The sequence below is a fragment of the Lacerta agilis genome, chromosome 10, assembly GCF_009819535.1.
Source record: "Lacerta agilis isolate rLacAgi1 chromosome 10, rLacAgi1.pri, whole genome shotgun sequence".
In the NCBI taxonomy this organism is placed as follows: domain Eukaryota; kingdom Metazoa; phylum Chordata; class Lepidosauria; order Squamata; family Lacertidae; genus Lacerta; species Lacerta agilis.
In genome coordinates this window covers 17,664,690-17,683,518 of record NC_046321.1, presented here as the reverse complement: position 1 = coordinate 17,683,518, position 18,829 = coordinate 17,664,690, and the positions used below count along the sequence as shown (strand labels likewise).

Sequence of the window (18,829 nt, the reverse complement as noted above, 5' to 3'; positions counted from 1 at the left end):
CTAGATGGACCAGATGAATCAACTGCCTGATTCAGTATAAAGCAGCTTCCAGTGTCTCTGAAGTGGAACTTGTGCATCAGAAATCTCCCATTTTTATGGTTTGGTTTAGTTTCTGAATTTTGTACAGACTGCTGTGTATATGTGGGTGTATCACCGGTAAAAAGCATTCCTAATGTGATCATACACATGATTGCATTAAGATTCTTATGTGGGTGTTTCACTGATATATAGCACAAAAAGAAAAGAGGGAACCTTGATATAATACGGCATAGGTTGTGTCTGGATTCTTTCTATGTGCTTATTTGCCAATGCGCAGGGACAGATCAGTAAAACATGGCACCAAAGGAATATTGGTGCAATCACACGTAAAATCAAACCAAGGCCAAACTCCAATAAATGATTCCAAAAGACCAATCCAGGTCCCATAATGGTACTTGATGCGTTAGGAACAAGGATGGCTATGGCTCTCATAAATGAAGCAGCAGAGAACATTTTGAGTTCTTGTAAAAAAAGAAAAAAAGGAACAACATAAACAGAAGTTGACTAAAGGTGTTGGCACTTTAATTCTTTGCAGAAATAAATCCCAGATGGTGTCCAAGGTCACCTGCAGCTCTTTGCTGAAAAGCATTCAGAGTGCAAAGGCAGAGTGAGATTTAATGAAGTTTAAATGAACCCAGACATGCTGGTTTCAAATATAAATTTTTAAAAACTCATGGAGAAGCTTTGAAGGAAACTGGATCCTCTGCTGTTTTTGTGTGGGTGTTATTTTAAAGAACGGGAAGGTGTAGCCTGGTGTTAAATGGTATTTTATTTAGTAATCCTATGGCTCAGCTCACCACTTTCCTCCCCCGCCCATATTGCACGGCTACTTTCTCTCCTACCTCATCATAAGTACTACCTACCCTGGGATCTCAAATTAGAAACTGCTGTAAAGTTGGGAGGGTCTGTGAAGGCTGTGGATATGGTTCAGATTGTACCTGAATATGGGGGCAAAAACAAAGGGCCATTAAAAAAAAGGCTAGGGACTCTGTTCATCATCAATGCCAGAGGAGAAGAGGCTGCTGGAATTCTGTCTCATTGCAAAGGCATCCACAACAGACTGTGGCCCATTATTCATGAATGTATACTGTGCTGGGGAATCAAGGCAGGCTGGACATTATAGTGCTGCCTAAGAGAACCCCAACTGAGCTGACGGAGATTGGTGTTGAAAACCCCCAACTCGATTGTACAGGGAAGAATCCACCACTCCACCGCTTGAAGAGTCCTTGATTGACACAGCTCAGGATGCCAAGACAAGGATGGGGTTGTCTCGCAGTATTTCAGGTCCTACATAACTAGGAGGACACACTGGATATGTTGTTGTGCTCCTTGTGTTCTGAAAGAGAGCCTTTGTTATAAAGAGAGATATTTGTGATGTTCCATCCTTTACCTATGGGTGAAAGGAGGCAGTGATTTAAACAGTGCAATCACTTCAGGTGTGCACAAGCTTAATGCCACGCTTATAACTGGGCTGGACTCACATGGGGAAACGCGCATATAAACACCCACCCACCCCATGCGCAGGTTCATACAAACCGGCCGTGGCATGGTCAACTATAAGTAAACTACTTTTTCCATGGAAGCCCTACCCAGTTATTTTTCTGATTAGTTTTTAAACAGACTCCCCCCTCCATCCAAACACCTGTCTATTTTTTAACATACTGTAAAGAGTGCTTTCAGATGGGTGTTCATTGTGGGATGGATGTTCCTCATGCATAAAATTTTCTTCTTGCTGCATTCATGCAACATAGTTGGCATAAAAATGTCAGCTTGTGCCTCCCTCTGTTTAATCCATAATATTCCTCTCTGGGGGAAATGCAATGTTTTTAAAAAAGTCTTCTGCCAATGTCCCGTTTGCAATATCTGAACAAGCCGTTTACAATATCAGACTCCTGTCTGGAAGCATCCGAAAGTGAATGAATGGGTTTCTTATTCTTGCGCTTGCTTTCTTCCTTGTAGGTTTTCTTTTCTTGAAAGTGCTAGTATGAAAACAGGTTCACAATAGTCCTCTTGGGAAATCCAGCATGCTACCTACCGCTACATTTCTGAATCCCTGTCATAACACAAAAAGGATGGGGGAGGGGTTCAGGATGGGGTAAAGAAGGCTACTCTATTCCCTTTTCATGCTTGCCCTTGTGAGCAACCAGGCCACTGAATTCTGCGCCAACTGAAGTTTCCTAACTGTCTTCAGAGGCTGCCCCATGTATAACATGTTGCAGTAATCTAACCTAGAGGTTACCAGAGCATAGACAGCAGCAGTTAGGTTATCCCTGTCCAGATAGGGGAGCAGCTGGGTCACTAGCCCAAGCCGATGGAAGGTACTCTGTTGCCACTGAGGCCACCTTAGCCTCAAGTGACAGCAGTGGATCTAGAAGTATCACCAAGCTGCATATCTGCTCCTTCAGAGGAAGCATAACCCTATCAATAGCAGGCAGTCTCCCATCTATCCAGACTAGGGAACCACCCACTAACAGTACCTCAATCCTTATCTGGATTGAGCTTCAGTTTGTTGGCTCTCATCCAGTCCATTACTGAGGCAGGACACTGGTCCAGCACTTCCACTGCCTCACCAGCAGATGTAAAGGAGAAGTAAAGCTGTGTGTCATCAGCATATTGCTGACAACGTACTCCAAAGCCCCAGATGACCCCACTAAAGGATCCTTGGGAATCGCTTCCATTCTTACAGTTCTGTGATTCTTATCTTATTCTTATTGCCTAACATTGCAATACCAGTTTACTGTTCCACTCCATTGTATGCTTATCTGTGTTCCTACCCTTTTCTGTGGACCAACTCGGGATATTGCCCGTAGCCTGAGTCCCAGCCTAAACTACTTGTTCACCTTTAAACTTTGGCCAGTTCCACAGCCCTTTCTCACTGCAGAGCTTTCTAAGCGGCTTCCTGACGCAAGCGAAAGATGAATTAATACAGTATATTTGCTTGATTATAGATGGTATCCATGGCAACAAGCTCCTCCTTTCTCTCCTTCCACCCTGGTTGAGTTTGGCATTGCCTTGCCGCCACCGGTGTAACTGAGATGTCAAACAGCAATGGAAAAAAATAAACTTTTAAGTGTCTCAGATAGAAGAACAGTTAACAGTTCTCTAAAAATTGAAAATCCCTTTCTGCTTGCCATCTTTTTGTGTGTGTGTGTTGAAGCTACAATTCGCCATTCTTTGGCAGCCAAAGAGACTTCTTTTCTCCAGCAACAGTGGTGTGGGGAGGATTGCGACAATAATTGATACTGGAAGTTTTGTGCAGTGTATGTGGTACCTCTAATAGTTCAAGGCCAGGCTGCCTAAATTTATCCTGACAATTGCAGTGGCACAATTGAAGGAGTCTTTTGAATAATTCATTTTGCTCCCCACCCCCAAGCCACACATCCTGCTTCTCTTGTGTACAGAAATCAAAGCTGAACCTGATTTAAAGTATTACTTCCATTTCTTTTTCCAGTGGCATAATGAATTGCACTGTTTTGAGCCTTTTGCTATAATTGCGAAGGAGAGGAAGTTCTTAACACAAATGCCTAGGATTTCAAAAAGACGGGGAAATTGATTGGTTTTTTAAAAAAAAAAAACAAAAAAATAAAAAAAAAACGAAAAACTGGATGCCCCAGTGAGAATGTTAATGAAATTCAGCTTTCTTTCATAAATAATGCAGCACTTGGCACTTGATTAGGTGAAGTGAAGAGGACTTTGTGCCTAATGAGATACATAGCAAGAGAGATATTGCTTGCAGATGGTTGCCATTACCGGTGACATATATACCATTGTGCATGTGCCTGCCCGCGCATGTGTGTTTTCAGAGAGACTCCAAATGGGAAAGCTGTATTTTGTAATAAAGCCGACAGGATTAAATGCAAACAGGCTGCCTCTCCTTTCAGGCACCGGAGCTGTAGATTAGAATGAAGGCTGTATCCTGTCCCATAATCGCGATGCATGATCACGTCAGGCAGACTCTCCCCTTAAAGAAAAGGCAGAGTAGGAATGGAGCCCCAGTAATCCCCTGGCAAACTCCATTGAAATGTGATGTCTTGGGCAGCTTCCCCCAACCTTGTGCCTTCCAGATGTATTGGACTGCGGCCTCCACTCAGCATGCCCAGTGGTCAAGGACCTAACCCTGCACCATTATGGGAGACCTAGCTGTCAACTTTCCCCTTTTTTAAGGGAAATTCCCTTATTCCGAATAGGATTCCTTGCAAGAAAAGGGAAAAGTTGACAGCTATGATGGGAGAAGCTTAGGTTTGGCTTGCCATCATAGCTGCCAATCCTGGAGCTGCCTGTCCTTGCTGTGCCTTCTCTTCCTGTTGTCTTGCTCTTGCTGAATTCCAGTTGCTAGCCCATCCTCTCTGAGCATGTGAACACGGAGGAGAGCGACAAGATGGAACAGCGTCCTCCACCTGCCTTCTCTGGGTGGCTGCCTAGATCAAGCATAGAGGGAGAGGGCATACTGAGGGCCTCACCAACAGGCAATGGTGGCAGAGGAGGAGCAGACATTCTGATGCCATAAGAACTTAAAAGAGCCCTCTTGCATCTGGACAAAGGCCAACCTTGTCTTGCATCCTGCTTTGCACAGTAGCCAGTGACCATCAAGATACTCATGAGAAGCCCACGAGCAGGACATGGCAGGCAATAGCAGTCTTCTGTTGCATCCAAGCAACTAGTGTTATTCACTTTCATATAATGGCTGATGTCCTATGCTCAGTTACCTGGGTCTAAGCCCCATTGAACACATTTACTTCTAAGTAACAATGTATGGGATTGCACACTGAAGCAGGGAAGTAACTGGGCTGGAACAGATCTAGGGCTTGCAAGAGGGGAGGCTGTGTTGAAATGGGTTTGATGGCCTCCTTTGTTTACAACATGGCAATCAACTTCCTTCTTGTACCCTCAGGTTGTACCCACGTCATGCAAGTGCCCTGAACAACCTTGGGACATTGACCAAAGACTTGGCAGAGGCAAAGGAATACTACAGCAGAGCCCTCCAGCTGAATCCACAGCACAACCGGGCCCTCTTCAATCTTGGGAATCTGCTCAAGTAGGTTATGGTCTCATTCAGTCCCCTGTAGGCTTAAAATTGGGAAATTGTTCTTGCAAATCAAAGCCAGGTCTGACTGCCTTGGGGGGATGTTTGAGTCCTCAGAACCTTTCCATCTTCAGCCCCAGGTAAGTCTTAATTATTCAAATGCATATTCTTACAACTTCTAGTCAACCACTTCTTTGATAAGTACACTGCTGGGGAACCTCTGAGCCCTCCAGATGTTGCTGGACTCCAGTTCCCATCATACCCAGATAGCATTGCCAGTGATCAGAGATGATGGGAGTTGGTGTCCAGAAACATCTGGAGCTCTGCAGGTTCCATGTTGCATCTGAGAGCATGCCCAAACTGTTTTGCAAGCATATCACTAATGTCCACCATCCGTATGGAGCTTAGATGACTTGGAATTTCAGAACTGAGGGAGTTGTGTTTATGATTAACTTTTGGATACTTGGCTCCCATGTGTGTTCTGATAACCATCAGTCGTAATGATCTGTGTTTCCAGAGAGACTTACCCTGTAATCAGTACATTTGTTTCAGATAAAATATTTCTGGCTAGCTGCATTTTCCCTTTTGCAGTGAAAACAAAACCACTTCCAGTTTTCCAGTTTTGCCTTAGGGTCCATCTGTGGACTAGATACTGCATTTAGATCGGAAGCATGTTACAAATCCTTGGCTTTGTTTCCAGCTTTCTTAAGAAAACTTGTGATGTCATTTTCTTTTCCTCCCTATGTGATAAAGAGTGAAGAGGAAGAGAATCAGTGCAGAAGGTCATCCTGGTGTAAAATAAAAAGAAAGTGCTCTCGGTTCTGTTGGATTTTGAGATAGGATGCCCTGGAGGAGGGGACACCTCATGTGTGAATATTCAGCAAAGTTTGAGCAGCTTTGAAAGAGTAAAGGAACACTAGTTGTCATTTTTTTCCCTTACCTGTGGCCAGAGCAGTACATTAAGCAGAATGTGATAGAATGGACTGTATCACCTGAGAGTCCAGGTAGGGGGGGTACTAGTTTTGAGTGTTGTATAGTCTCCCCACCCCCAAATGATAACTTCATAAGAAGAAAACTGAGACATAATGAAGGGAAAGCGGTTGTAGACCAGGCACCCCCAACTTTCGGCCCTCCAGATGTTTTGCACTGCAATTTCCATCACCCCTGACCACTGGTCCTGTTAGCTAGGGATCATGGGAGTTGTAGGCCAAAACATCTGGAGGGCCGCAGGTTGGGGATGCCTGTTGTAGACCAGCATTTTCCTAGCTGTGCTAGTTTTCTACTTGCAGGAAACTTTTCATAGTTGAACATCTTTTTTTAAAAAAAACCAATAACAACCCTCCACCTGCAACCTAAAGTGCTACAGTTAATTCTGCCATCTTATTCCACATCACTTAGTTTTAGTAGCTTAGTCCTAGCAACCACAGCTTCCCATTATCCCCAGCAAGACTGTTAATTTCCTGCTTTCTCAGAGTCCCCTTTCATGCTTCCCTTTCTTTTCTCTGATTAAACTGCTGCTTCTGTTTCCTCTGTCTTCTCTTGTTTCAGCATCTCTTACTGGAGCTCCCAGACAGCTCCAGTCTGGATGGGAGATGGGCAGGTGTCTGTAGTGCACCTATCACACACCTGCATATTAGGAGCTCCTTGTTATGACTGCAGTGTCAGTCATAACACTGTCCCTCTTTCTGTCTCCCCTCAGTTGGAGAGCTACTGCCCTAACTGGGCATGTGTTATGGGGAGAAGTGGGGATTTGGCGGATCAAGGGTTTTTGTGACTCAAATTCAGCTTGACTTAGAAATAAACCATACTCTTTCACACAGAGAAAATAGCTCAGCTTGTTTCCATTCCAGAGGAGATGGTGGCCTTCACTTATTTTGATGTGATTGTCCATTGCATGCCCTTATGGGAGCCGGGTCTAACAGCCACGCAGTAGGAGACTTTAGAAGCCCTAGTAGATCAGGGAAACCCAACAGACAGGATGGGCTGAGTGAACTGTGAAAAGGTATCATGGCCTGGGGAACTGTTTATAGGGCAGCAGAGCACAGATCTGGAGGTTCCTGGTGCTGCCCCAGCAGCTCCTGGCAGCAGGTCACTCGGTGAATTCAGAGGAAGTATTGCCAGCCAGGTTCTTTGTTTTCCTACATCTTGCCCTCAGGAAACAAACACATACTCCGAATGATTCCCCCCCCCCGCAGCAGACCACTCGGTCACTGGCAGGAAGAGCTTTGTAGCCCATAATTCTTCGGACTACTGCTAAATAATGTTCATATGCTGTCTGACTTTGCAGTGTGTTGTGCAATCATGTGCTTGTGTTTCATCCTCAACTCTTTTCGTATGGTGGACCAAGCAGATGGAAAACTTAACACTGAAAGACAGTTGCCCTGTTCAGCAGAACCGGTAGCCTGCACTAGTAGGCCTCGGGGGCCACATGGAAATGCTAGCAGGATCAAAAGCCAGGAAAAATTCCATGGAGATACTAGTTGTATGTGTCAGCAGCTGTGGAAATGTATGTGTGTAAGTGGGAACAAGAAGCATCCCCCTTTCAGACTGGCACCATCGTGCGAGGTGTGGCAGCCCTGTATCCCACGTGAAAGAGCCTGCTAATACCATCATTGCCTTCACAGAACCCTCACTGGGTTGTGAGCCAGGCAACAGCCTAGAATGTTCCCAGAGGTGGAGGGCAACAGAAGACGTTACATGCCTTCCTCCCAGTTCTCAGATGTTTAGCTATAATTCTAAAACATAGTTTACAGTACAGGAACAAGCCTCAGAGAAGCTTTGGTTCACATGCTCCGCCCTCCTGCTCTGATATCAGGAGGATGAGATGAGAAGCATTTGTCTCTGCTTTGAAACTAATCATAGTTTCTCCTTGTTCAACAGAGGGAAACTGTGGTTGGATTAAACCATGGTTTATCAAAACAAGCTAAAAACAAGCTACACTTTATGATTATGGCTTGTTTCAACAAACCAGAATTTAAACTAACCAGAATTCCCAGTTCAGATGTAACAAGAAAATCTGGTTAGTTGATTGGTTAGTTGGCAACTTATAATTTATTCCTTGTGACCACACCAGAGGGGTGGGGGTGTCACTCTAAGGCTTGTTCCTGTGTGGCTAAACTATGTTTTATCATTACATCTGAAACGGGCCAGTGTTTGTTCTTGAGTAAGCCACTGCACCAGCATGTAAGCCCAAGGCTCATTCCCATACTTTATAAACTATAATTTAGTGTTAGGTCCAAACAAGCTAATGTAGCAGAGGCAGACTTCCGAATCTAAATCCAACTTCCTGTCTACTGGACCACATTTATCTAGTCTTGATTGTAATGACTGATTGTGTACAATTGTATGTGAGCTGCTTCTCTGCCTAAAACGGAGCCTGTATCTGGAATGGGGCCAGAGCAACATATGTAATTCAGGCTGCCACATAAGGGATGCTATAATCTTTTTATTATCTCTTTTAAAAATGCACATTGTTCTCTGTTCAAATAAAAAAAAAGCCATTAACAGAAAAAAGAGGATAATTGAGAGGACTACATGGTGCTCAAGAAGCATGCCTGTGGGTAATAAAGATTTTTTTACTGCCGCTGAGTGGGTTTCTTAATCCTTTAACTTCTGATACTGGCATTTCCTTCACTCTTGCCAAATCTTTTGGCACAGCAGTCATCAATTTTCCATGTCACTGAAATGTTCCACAGATACTCAAGCCGGTGACCTCAGATGCTTTAATTTGGATTTTTAATTATTTATTACATTTCTGTAGCACCCTTCATCCAAAGATCAAAGGGTGATTTACAGTATGAAAACAGAAAAATACATAACATGGTGACAAAAAATAAATAAATAACCCTCCCCCCAAACAGTTTAAAAGGCCATAGATTGTTTAATTAGCCAAAGACCTGGGAGAAGAGGGATATTTTTGCCTGGCGCCTAAATATATGTAATGAATGCACAAGGCGAGCCTCCTGGAGGAGTGCATTCCACAAGCGGGGAGCCACCACAGAAAAGGCCCGTTCTCTTATAAATTGACAAGTTAGCTGACCTTTCATTATTCAGCAGGATAGGGGAAGGTGCATAGGTCTTCATTTGACAGGGCTTCGATAAGTTAGTTTCAATATTGTACTGTTGGCATTCCTTCTCCAAAGCAACTGTTGTCCCCCAGAAGTGCCTAACCTATGGTCCTTCCTATGTTGCTAGACTACAACTTCCATCAACTCTTGTTAGTGACCACAATTATTGGTGCTGATGGGAGTTGGAGTCATGCAACTTCTGGGGAGCAGTAGGTTAGCAATATGCTGCTCTATAAAGAAAGAAATGTCCCTGCTGTAAAACTAAGTGGTGGTGGGGCAATATATAATATTTGCAAAGCCGCAAATATGATCCTCTAAATTTCCCAGCTTATTTTTTTTAATTATATTTTTGTTTGTGTTGTTGAGTGCACCCCTGATTTTATGCATCATGAAAATGTATGCAGCAGGCATAACTGTTCTGGGTAGTCCATCATGAAAATGTAGATGACATGCCAAGTGTTAAAACAACCAGGTATCTGCACCTGCTTGAGCCATGGGTGTTTAAAGATGCAGGTGTGTTGTCTGTACTTTACAGGAAACACCAGTGTGCCATTAATTTTCTGATAACAATTATTTTGTAAGTGTAAAGTAGGGGATATAGGCTGATGGAAGTTGTAGTTCAGTAACATCTGGAGGGCCACAGGTTCCTTGCGAAGCCGCTTGTCCAGAGAAAGGATTATTTTGTATTCCCATCCCTTGTCCATACAATGTATTACAAACAAAGAGTAGTACATTGAAGAGAACCTGCAGAGCAAGTGAGTTGGTTCACAGCAAACCACACAGGAAGGTGCCTTGTACCTTCTGCATTTGTGCATCCTTCTCAGTATTGTCCATTCTGACAAAGAGTGGCCCCCCAGATTCTCTAGCAAAAGTCGTTCCTCTCACCTGCTACTGGATCCTTTTAACTGGAGGTGCCAGGGCCTGAACACGGGACCTTTTTCAGCAAAAGAATACCGGTATGCTATATTGCTGCGCTGTGGCCTCTTCCCATATTCTACAGTACATTGGAAGCAGAAGATGAAGGGACATGTTCCAGCATAGTTGTCTCTTTTTTGAAGTAGGTGTGGGAAGGGTGTATGCTCACAGGCCAACTTCTAAGAAAGGAAATGTTTTGCTGAAGCGTCCGTGTATATAGCGTTTCTTGAAGCAGCACACACACAAACCATTCCCTTGTTGCATTTTTAAATGTGGGAGTTGCTTGTGAGCCTGCTCCAGCTGGTTTAAAATACGCTCTGGGAAATGGCCCTCAAAGAGTGAAATCCCTGGCTTTGGGTGTCTGAGAGGAAGACTGCTCATTACACAGAAATGTATGCCATAAAGCTAAGACAGCTGAGATGGAGGGGAAATGGCTGAACAGAAGGGCACTTCACCACTCAAAATGATTCCCTCAGCCATTTTCCTTTACATGCCCGTTAGTGCTTTTTTGCACATGTTTGCATCTAACTTTAGAAAGCCTTCCTCACACACAGACTGGGAGACAATCAGTAGGGAGTCCAATGTCTTATTATGTGCTTCGGTCATGAGCAGCCAAGATGGCAGCATGGGCAGGCAGTGACAGAAGCGGTGTCATTTCCCTCTCATTATTCCCTCAATTACTGTTGAGCTTCATCATGCTCCTCTCTTCACTTTTATATCCCTGCCTTTCCCTGTGGCAACCTCAGACATGAAAAAAATGGGGCCTGTTTGAGCTTACCATGCCCTGTGCTGATTTTATAGATATGGGAGTCAGAAGTAGAGAGGGAGAGAGAGAGACTACCAGTAAATGACTTTAGTCCAAGATATTAAAGCTAATGGCTCCCACAGGGCAAGTGTGCTCCTTAATCAGTGCTTCTGGGGAACTTTTCATTTGTTGAGCTGTCTCCTGCTGATTCACGGGAGGCCCAGGTCTCACTAAGCAATTTGTAGTTTGCCCTTCTCAGGGACTTCAATTCTGAAGGCAAATATTGCAGCTGATTTTTTTTAAAAGGTGGACCACAGTGGAATTTATGGACAGTAATAACTTGGAACAGGTGGAAAGCCAAAAGAAGGTAGGCATCCTACACTGGATCCTTGTAGAGTTAGCGTTTATCAAAATGACACTAGCTGCATTTAATCGTAACAATAAACTATGGTTTGCCATTACTGAACATGCTTTGGGCCTGCCAGCTCCTTTTTCCACAGTGCATCAATATTCCACCAGCATCTAGAGCTGTTAGCTAAGGTTGGCATGAGCATCTGAAAGAAACCACAAACTTTCCCCTCCCAGGTTAAACATTTGCACTTGGCAGTATATGACTTTCAACGTGTTTTCCTTTGCTGTCAGATTTACATGCAATAGGCTCTGATGTATATAAGTTGACCTATTTGCATAGCTGGGCACAAGGTTTTCCGTTTCAGTTTCACTCCTTCTAAAGCAGGAAATGGAGGCTGCAGGTGTACTGAGGCTAGGACACAAGAGAGGCCTGTCTGCTTCCAAAAGCTGCTGCCCAGTGTCTCCCCCGCAGTAATGTATATAGTAATACAAAACATGTGAAGCATGATGAAGTCACATTCTCAGAATAATTCTGTATTCTTTGTTAATAAAATGTTACAGAGAAGAGAGAGGAGGTGGCACGTTTGCTTTATATACACTATTTACACAATGGGCCCCACGTGATTGGCTAATTCCGGGATACTCCTGTATGCCAATCGGAGTGCGGATTCACTTCCACCTGGAGCTGGATTGGGTGGCTCCTGCGGACCAATCAGACTGCCGCAATCTCAATCCTATTGTTCTGGGACCAGTCAGACTGCTGCAATCTCAATCCTATTGTTCTAGGACCAATCAGACTGCTGCATTTTGGATCCTGTTCAACTCAGTACATAACACCAACCCAGCCCAGTGCGGTCCTCTTCCTCCCAGCATGACACTGGAACACATATGGAGAACCAGCATGTAAAATTAGACTGCTAAGCATCTCTAGTTTATGTGGAGTTTCAGAAGTAGAGAAAAATGATTCCCTCTGCCTCCTTCCTGGAGTACCAGTCAGAAACTGAGAAGATTGGGTTGCACAACTCACAGTGAGAACCACAAAGTTCCTTCTACAGGTCCTCATCTCCCCCCCCTCCAGTATTTTGAGTTTCCCATCAGCCTGGTGTGCTTCACTCAGGTTCCCTGGGAGATTTGTGTTGCACCGATACAATACCAAATGGAAAGAAGTGCTGACAAGGGAGAGAAGGGGCTTTTGTAGGAATTGCATGTGCTGCCCAGCGGGCTACAGAAAACTTTGCCAGCGGGTGCCAGGGCATACAACGTAGCTCATATCCAGTGGCGGCTCCCACTCCTCTTTGTGCTGTCAGGCTGTGCAATATGATATTGCCCCAGGAGACGCTCGATAGAAGAAAATTTAATTATCTAGCCCTTTCTGAAAAGGAGAAGACAGGCACTTTCGAGTCTGTTAACAGTATTTTTAATCAATTGGTGAGCTGAGAAAGTTGTTAAGAGAACTGCCTTTTCTCTCCCCCATCCGAATTCCTATGACTTACAGGTCCCGGGGGAAGAAGGAAGAAGCTGTTCTCTTACTGAGAGATTCCATTCAGTATGGACCAGATTTTGCAGATGCTTACTCCAGCCTCGCTTCACTGTTGGCTGAACAGGTAACCAGTTCCATTCCAGTTCACCACCTACCGGTATGCTTTGTACTGTATACTAATGCTACTTTTCAGCTCTGTTGGGTACATGTCTGTGATAAGAGATGTCTACTTTCCACACAGGGAAAAAAACCATGAAATTGTTAAAAATGAAGGCAATTCTGTACCTGAATTATACCACCTGTAAATAGGATGCATTCTATATTGTGGTGGTTCCCCCTGCATATCCCATAATTTGTTCTATTCTGTTGCTCAGGAGAGGCCTGGAGCTGCAGAGGCAACAGCTGCTAAACTTGCATAATCACCCACCAAAAATCTCATGCACGCCAAGGGATGTTAGGCACATTCATGTGTTCCTTGCTGCACGTACAACATGGGAAGCTGTCATTTGTGGCTCATGTATCTCAGTACTATTTACACAGACTTGCAATATCCGGCAAGGGAATATTTCCCAGCCCTAGTTAGATAATACTTGGGACTGAATGTGGACTTTGTGCGTGCAAAGAGTTATAGGGTTAGAGTTAGGGTTGGCAAACAGCGTACAGCTTTTGAAGATATACCTCTTGCCTGTTCCAATGAGGCAGGTGCCCCATTTTGCAAAGATGTAAAACACGTAAGAAGCATCTCTGAAATGTTTTCATTTATTTGTGTTTACTTACGGAAAATTAATGCTTATGTCAATAAAAGCACTATCTTAGGCAGGCATCCTTTCTCTCATTCACTGTAGGTATACTGTTACATCTACATAGGTTGACAAGGCCATATGGAAAATAGTGCAAGGATAAGGAAACCAGGGCTTTGCCTTTGGGATTCTGATGCTGGGTTGCTTTATCATCGCACGCAGAGTAGGGAGCCAGTGCCGCATACTGATTTTTCCTCTTTGCAGGTGGGGCATGAGTAAGGCTGTCTTCATTTTGAACCACCTCCAGAGAATAAACGAAATTAATTGCTCTCAGTGACAACAGACTTAAAAGAGTATGGATTTTCAATACTGTGGAGCACCGGTCATAAGGCCATTAGAGCAATAACTAATATTGAGTCAAAGAGGTTGCGAGTCAAAAACAGTTGTCCCCTAGCAGCAGTAAACCTCTTGTCAGCGACAACGATAGAAAAGGTAATAGGAGAGGCTCATTCTCGATCTGCCTGTTCCCTCAAGACATTATCTCATCTGAGGAGGTAATAACATGAAGCATCAGTAAAGAATAGTTTGGTGAACTGTTAGGATCATATGTTTGGGTCACTTGTGAACCGCCCTGTCATCCTTGGATGAAAGGCGATATAGAAATTTAATCAATAAATAAAAGATACGGGTCTTCACTGACTCATCAACTTTTAATTTTAAAAAAATGGTCCAGGGCAATAGATGTGCTGCAAGTGGATAGCTCATTCGGTAGAGCATGAGACTATTAATCTCATGGTTTGGGGGGCTGAACTGGATGACCCTCATGGTTGGGGTTGCCATTGCCCCCGTAACCATTGAAATGTCCTTCCCCACAACTTTGTGGCATGTGAACCTGGTGTCCGCATTGTGGAAGGGGCAGCATTGGCTCAGTTGTAAATAGATGAGGAAAGTATCTTCTCTCAGTAGCTACAGGGGAGCCCCGGTGTCTTATTAGATCTGATGCTTTTACTACCCACTGGGATGGGAGTCACTGGTGCACTTCTTCTCCTTCCACCATGGTAGCATTCCCCAACGTGGTGCCCTCCAGATATATATTTTTTTACACTGCAGCTCCCACCATCCCTGACCATTGGCCATGCTGGCTGGGGCTGATGGGAGTTGTAGTCCAGGAGGGAACCAGGTTTGGGGAGGCTGTGCTCTAGCAACATGTGCAGCTCGGACTCCTCCCCATTGCCAGTGCCATCCCTTGGTAGACTGGGTTAGTTTTGGGAGCTTACAGGAGCTGCAGCAAAGGCTCCTTCTGCATGGTGTGGGGCTTGGCAAGTTATGTGGGGGCGCACAAAGCAGCAGCGCTACTGGCGCTCCCACGCTGCCAGACTAACAGGAGGATCAGGTCAAGCGGTAGAAGTCACACTCTCTGCAGCTACTATGAAGTAAGCAGACTGATTAATTGTGGGTTCTGGATTTATTTTTATTATAATCTGGGAAAGGGAGGAGGAGGGGAGCTTTCTGATTGACTCAGTTGGTCCTGCACGGCACGTTTCCCCTTGCAATGTAAGAATCTAAAATGAGCCTTGACGTTCCTTTGCTCCAGTAGTTGTAAAAAAGGGGGCACTTAAGATTAATGTTCCATGCTCAAGGGAGTTGGGTTGTAAGTCAGCGTAATTACCCTGTCCTCCCCTCGAAAGGTGATTTTCAAATGAGAGCAGGCTTGCAAAGGGAGAACGATTACACCAGCCAGTGTTGTAGTGAGCCCTAAACTTAACTGTGAGCACTTTGCTGCTTGTGAAGATTCTGTACCTTTAAGAAAAGCCGCTTCTCCTGTGATGCTTGTGGAATTCAAAGCACTATAGGGATAGCTCAGGGATAGCATAGAATCATAGAGTTGGAAGAGCCTCTGAGGATCATTTAGTCCAATCCCCTGCAATGCAGGAATATGCAGCTCTCCCTTATGTGGATCGAACATGCAACCTTGGCATTATCAGCACCAAACTCCAGCCAACTGAGCTATCCAGCATGAGTCTCTTAATCTCAGGGTTGTGGGTTCTAGCTCTGCGTAGGGCAAAAGACTCCAGCATTGGACCAAATGATTATCATGGTCCTTTCCAACTCTACAATTCTGTTATAATTCTGGGTCCCCCAACCCCCCGAAACCTGTTCCCATTGGAATGCTGAAGACATCGGAGGTTAAGAAGAGAGTGCTTGATTTGGTTGTATACTGGCATTAGGCAGCTGACCTTGTGTCTCTGGTCGATCTAGAATCAAATGAGGTTTTGCTTTGCTTTTTAATGAAGCCAAAATGGATGTCTTGGGCAGGAATCCTCCTTCAGAAACATATCGTATTATTGAGGCCTGGAAAACTACAAGATTATGATTCAGGGCAACTTAAGTGGGGGTCGCGGAGACTTTGGGGCTTCAGTGTTTGCAGTTCGTGCAGATTTTTTTTCAGAAAACACCTGGAGTCAAGGGGAGCATTAGACACTGCCTTCCAGCTGTTTATCCATCTAGCCCAGTGTTGTCTACTGTGGCCAGAGTCCCAACTAGAGGACTCTCCCACAACTTGATAGCTGGTCCTTTAACTAGAGATGCCAGGGATTGAACCTGGGACCTTCTGCTTGCAAAGCAGGGGCTCGGAGCTATGGCATCTCAAGCTTCCCTGGTGCAACCATGGCAAAGCAGAGATGGAAGGCTCATGTAGTGCATTTTAAAGGGCCACAAGAGCTGTGAGGTGTGGGTGCTTTAAAAATCCCTGAGGGGGAGGAACATGAGTACCAAAAAGCCTGCAGGAAACAGCTGCAAGAGGCCAACGCAGCTTCCCCTCTGGAAATTAGGAAACATGTTGTAGCTGACACCAGTACCTGGGGCCTAAACCAGGAACGTTTTGATCTATGTCTGGGTCCTTCTCTGATGAGCAACTTAGAAAACTATCTTGGGAAGACTTGCCTTTTCGTCCAGGCTTTCCCTGGCCTGTAAGACTGGACCCTGTTTGGCATATCTGCAATGCCTCTATATGCTTTTATGTGTTTTTCTATTGCTGTTTTACTTGCATTTTTGTTTTAATTGTATATTGTTTAAACTGTACACTGCTTAGAAGTTTTTGAAATACTAATCTGCATGTAAATGCTTTTAAATTAAACAGTAAAATAACATAAATATATTTGCTTGGGATGAGTGAACCCACCCAGTTCCATTCTTCCGAGTTTTCATGGATTGTGAAATAAAATAATGGTTTTCTGCCAATACTCCAGAGTGGTTCACTTACACCAACAGCCAATTTTCCTTGTGTCCTGAAGACCTTTGTGCCTTGTTAGGACCTAGCAGCTCCCAAAGTTTTTGTCACTCCTGAAGATTAACAGAAGAAGAATAAATGCTGTCAAATCCTTATATGTACAGATATGCTCAGTTTGCATAATTCAGATTCAAAAACCTGAGCACAATTAAATACAAAAGATTTTAGCACATCATATGCCCCCATCTAGAATATATGCAGCTTAGCTGTGAAAATCTCTCCTGTGGCCTCAGATTATTCTCAAGCTCACCATGTGTGATGATGATATCTCACGCAGCACCTGCCTGCCTACTTCTTGACCCCGATGAGTGCAGACCCTTTCATGGATATGATTCAGCGTTATGCCTCACAGCTCACTGTTCTTTGAAGTGCAGGCGGAGCTGCCATGCAAGCAGAAAGCGTTTCCCTCTGTTCTCGAGCCTATCTGGGGCAGCGGCAGCATCATGCTCACCTTCAAGCATATCACAGGAGCTTCTATTCTCATGGGAACATTATGTTTTCATCAGTGCTATTAATGTACTTCAGTCTCTTATATGGCAACCCTGCTCTTTCTCCAAGGAGCTCAAAACGGCTCGCATAACATTCTCAAGCAGTCTCCTATGCATGCAGAAGGAAATATCCCGAACACCTCCCCAATAAGCCCATAAGTATTTCCATGAAAGAAATGTACAAGTAGCCATAAGTAGTGAGGCTGACAGCCCTCTAGGTCAGTGTTTTTCAACCACTGTTCCGTGGCACACTAGTGTGCCGCAAGATGTTGCCTGGTGTGCCGTGGGAAAAATTGAAAAATTCAAGAGAATTACTTTATATATAGTCAATATAGGCACAGAGTTAAATTTTTTAACATTTTCTAATGGTGGTGTGCCTCGTGATTTTTTTCATGAAACAAGTGTGCCTTTGCCCAAAAAAGGTTGAAAAACACTGCTCTAGGTAACCACGTTTGCTAACTCTTTTTGTGTTAAGGACCAATTAAAAGAAGCAGAGGAAGTGTACCGGGCTGGAATAGAGAACTGTCCCGAGAGCTCCGATCTGCACAACAACTATGGGGTTTTCTTAGTAGACACAGGTAAGTACATACTGCATTGGGGTTATTAGATACATTCTGGTTGAACCAAGAGGAAAATTAGTTTTATCTGTGTAATTCAAAGTGCCCGAAAGCAAATGTGCACATTCTTGTTGCCATCTGTGAAAATGAACCAAAACGTCTCAGTTTGTCTTTAGTCAACTTTCGTATGTGTTGAAAAGTCCTTCCCATTTTTGGCAGTTCTGATACCTGCTGCAAACATACCCGAATTGCTTCAAAATTGTTCAGCAGCCTTTTGGTCCCCTGTCAGCTGCTGCTCCTTTTCTGCATTTACCTTCTTTTCCCTCTTGCCCTCATCTGCCCTCACCACCCGCTGATGAACTGCAGTGACCAGTCCGGTTTTGTCTATGATGTTGCAGTGTTACATGTGACTTGGTGATGTCACGGACATTTGTAAATGAAACTACGTGGTTCACCACAACTGGAGAGATTAAATGTCAGGGAGAGTAAATGAGGCCAAGCGTAATGAAAGGAGAAGAATTGTAACAGTGCAATCCTACACCCCACCCTCCAACCTTAACAGTGGTGTGTGTCAAAACAAATAAAATAAAATAAAATAAAAATTCCTTCCAGTAGCATCTTAGAGACCAACTAAGTTTGTTCTTGGAATGAGCTTTCGTGTGCATGCACACTTCATGCACACGAAAGCACATACCAAGAACAAACTTAGTTGGTCTCTAAGGTGCTACTGAAAGGATTATTATTATTATTTTAAAAAACTAATTTTATTTCAACTACGGCAGACCAACACGGCTACCTACCTGTAGCTAGAACTTTTGGGGTGTCCTGGTTTTTCCTTTTTGAAATATGGCAACCCTACGCTAGGTCCATTATTTTGTTTTGACTATGGCAGACCAACATGGCTACCTACCTGTAAGTGGTGTGTGTATGTGTGTTAGCATAGTCCGTCCCACTCAGCCTCCCACCTGCAGAAGGATGCATAGCTGGTTATCAGGGTAGGAGTGCAGTGAGCACTAGACATTCAGGTCCTTAAAACCCTAGGTAACTGACAGTGTAAGCCTATGCATGTCTTTTAGAACAGAGCACCATTGAGTTCAGGAGGGCTTACTCCCAGCCAAGCAATCACATGCACACT

General features: G+C 44.2%; 1 protein-coding gene across 1 annotated transcript in view; it reads left to right on the top strand.

Annotated features, from left to right (window-relative positions):
• TMTC1 (transmembrane O-mannosyltransferase targeting cadherins 1) overlaps positions 1-18,829 on the top strand; it is a 132,701-nt gene that overhangs the window by 102,118 nt on the left and 11,754 nt on the right. Inside the window, 3 exon segments of the mRNA XM_033161599.1 lie at positions 4,931-5,074; positions 12,636-12,744; positions 17,613-17,715. Coding sequence (XP_033017490.1) covers positions 4,931-5,074; positions 12,636-12,744; positions 17,613-17,715 — 356 coding nt within the window.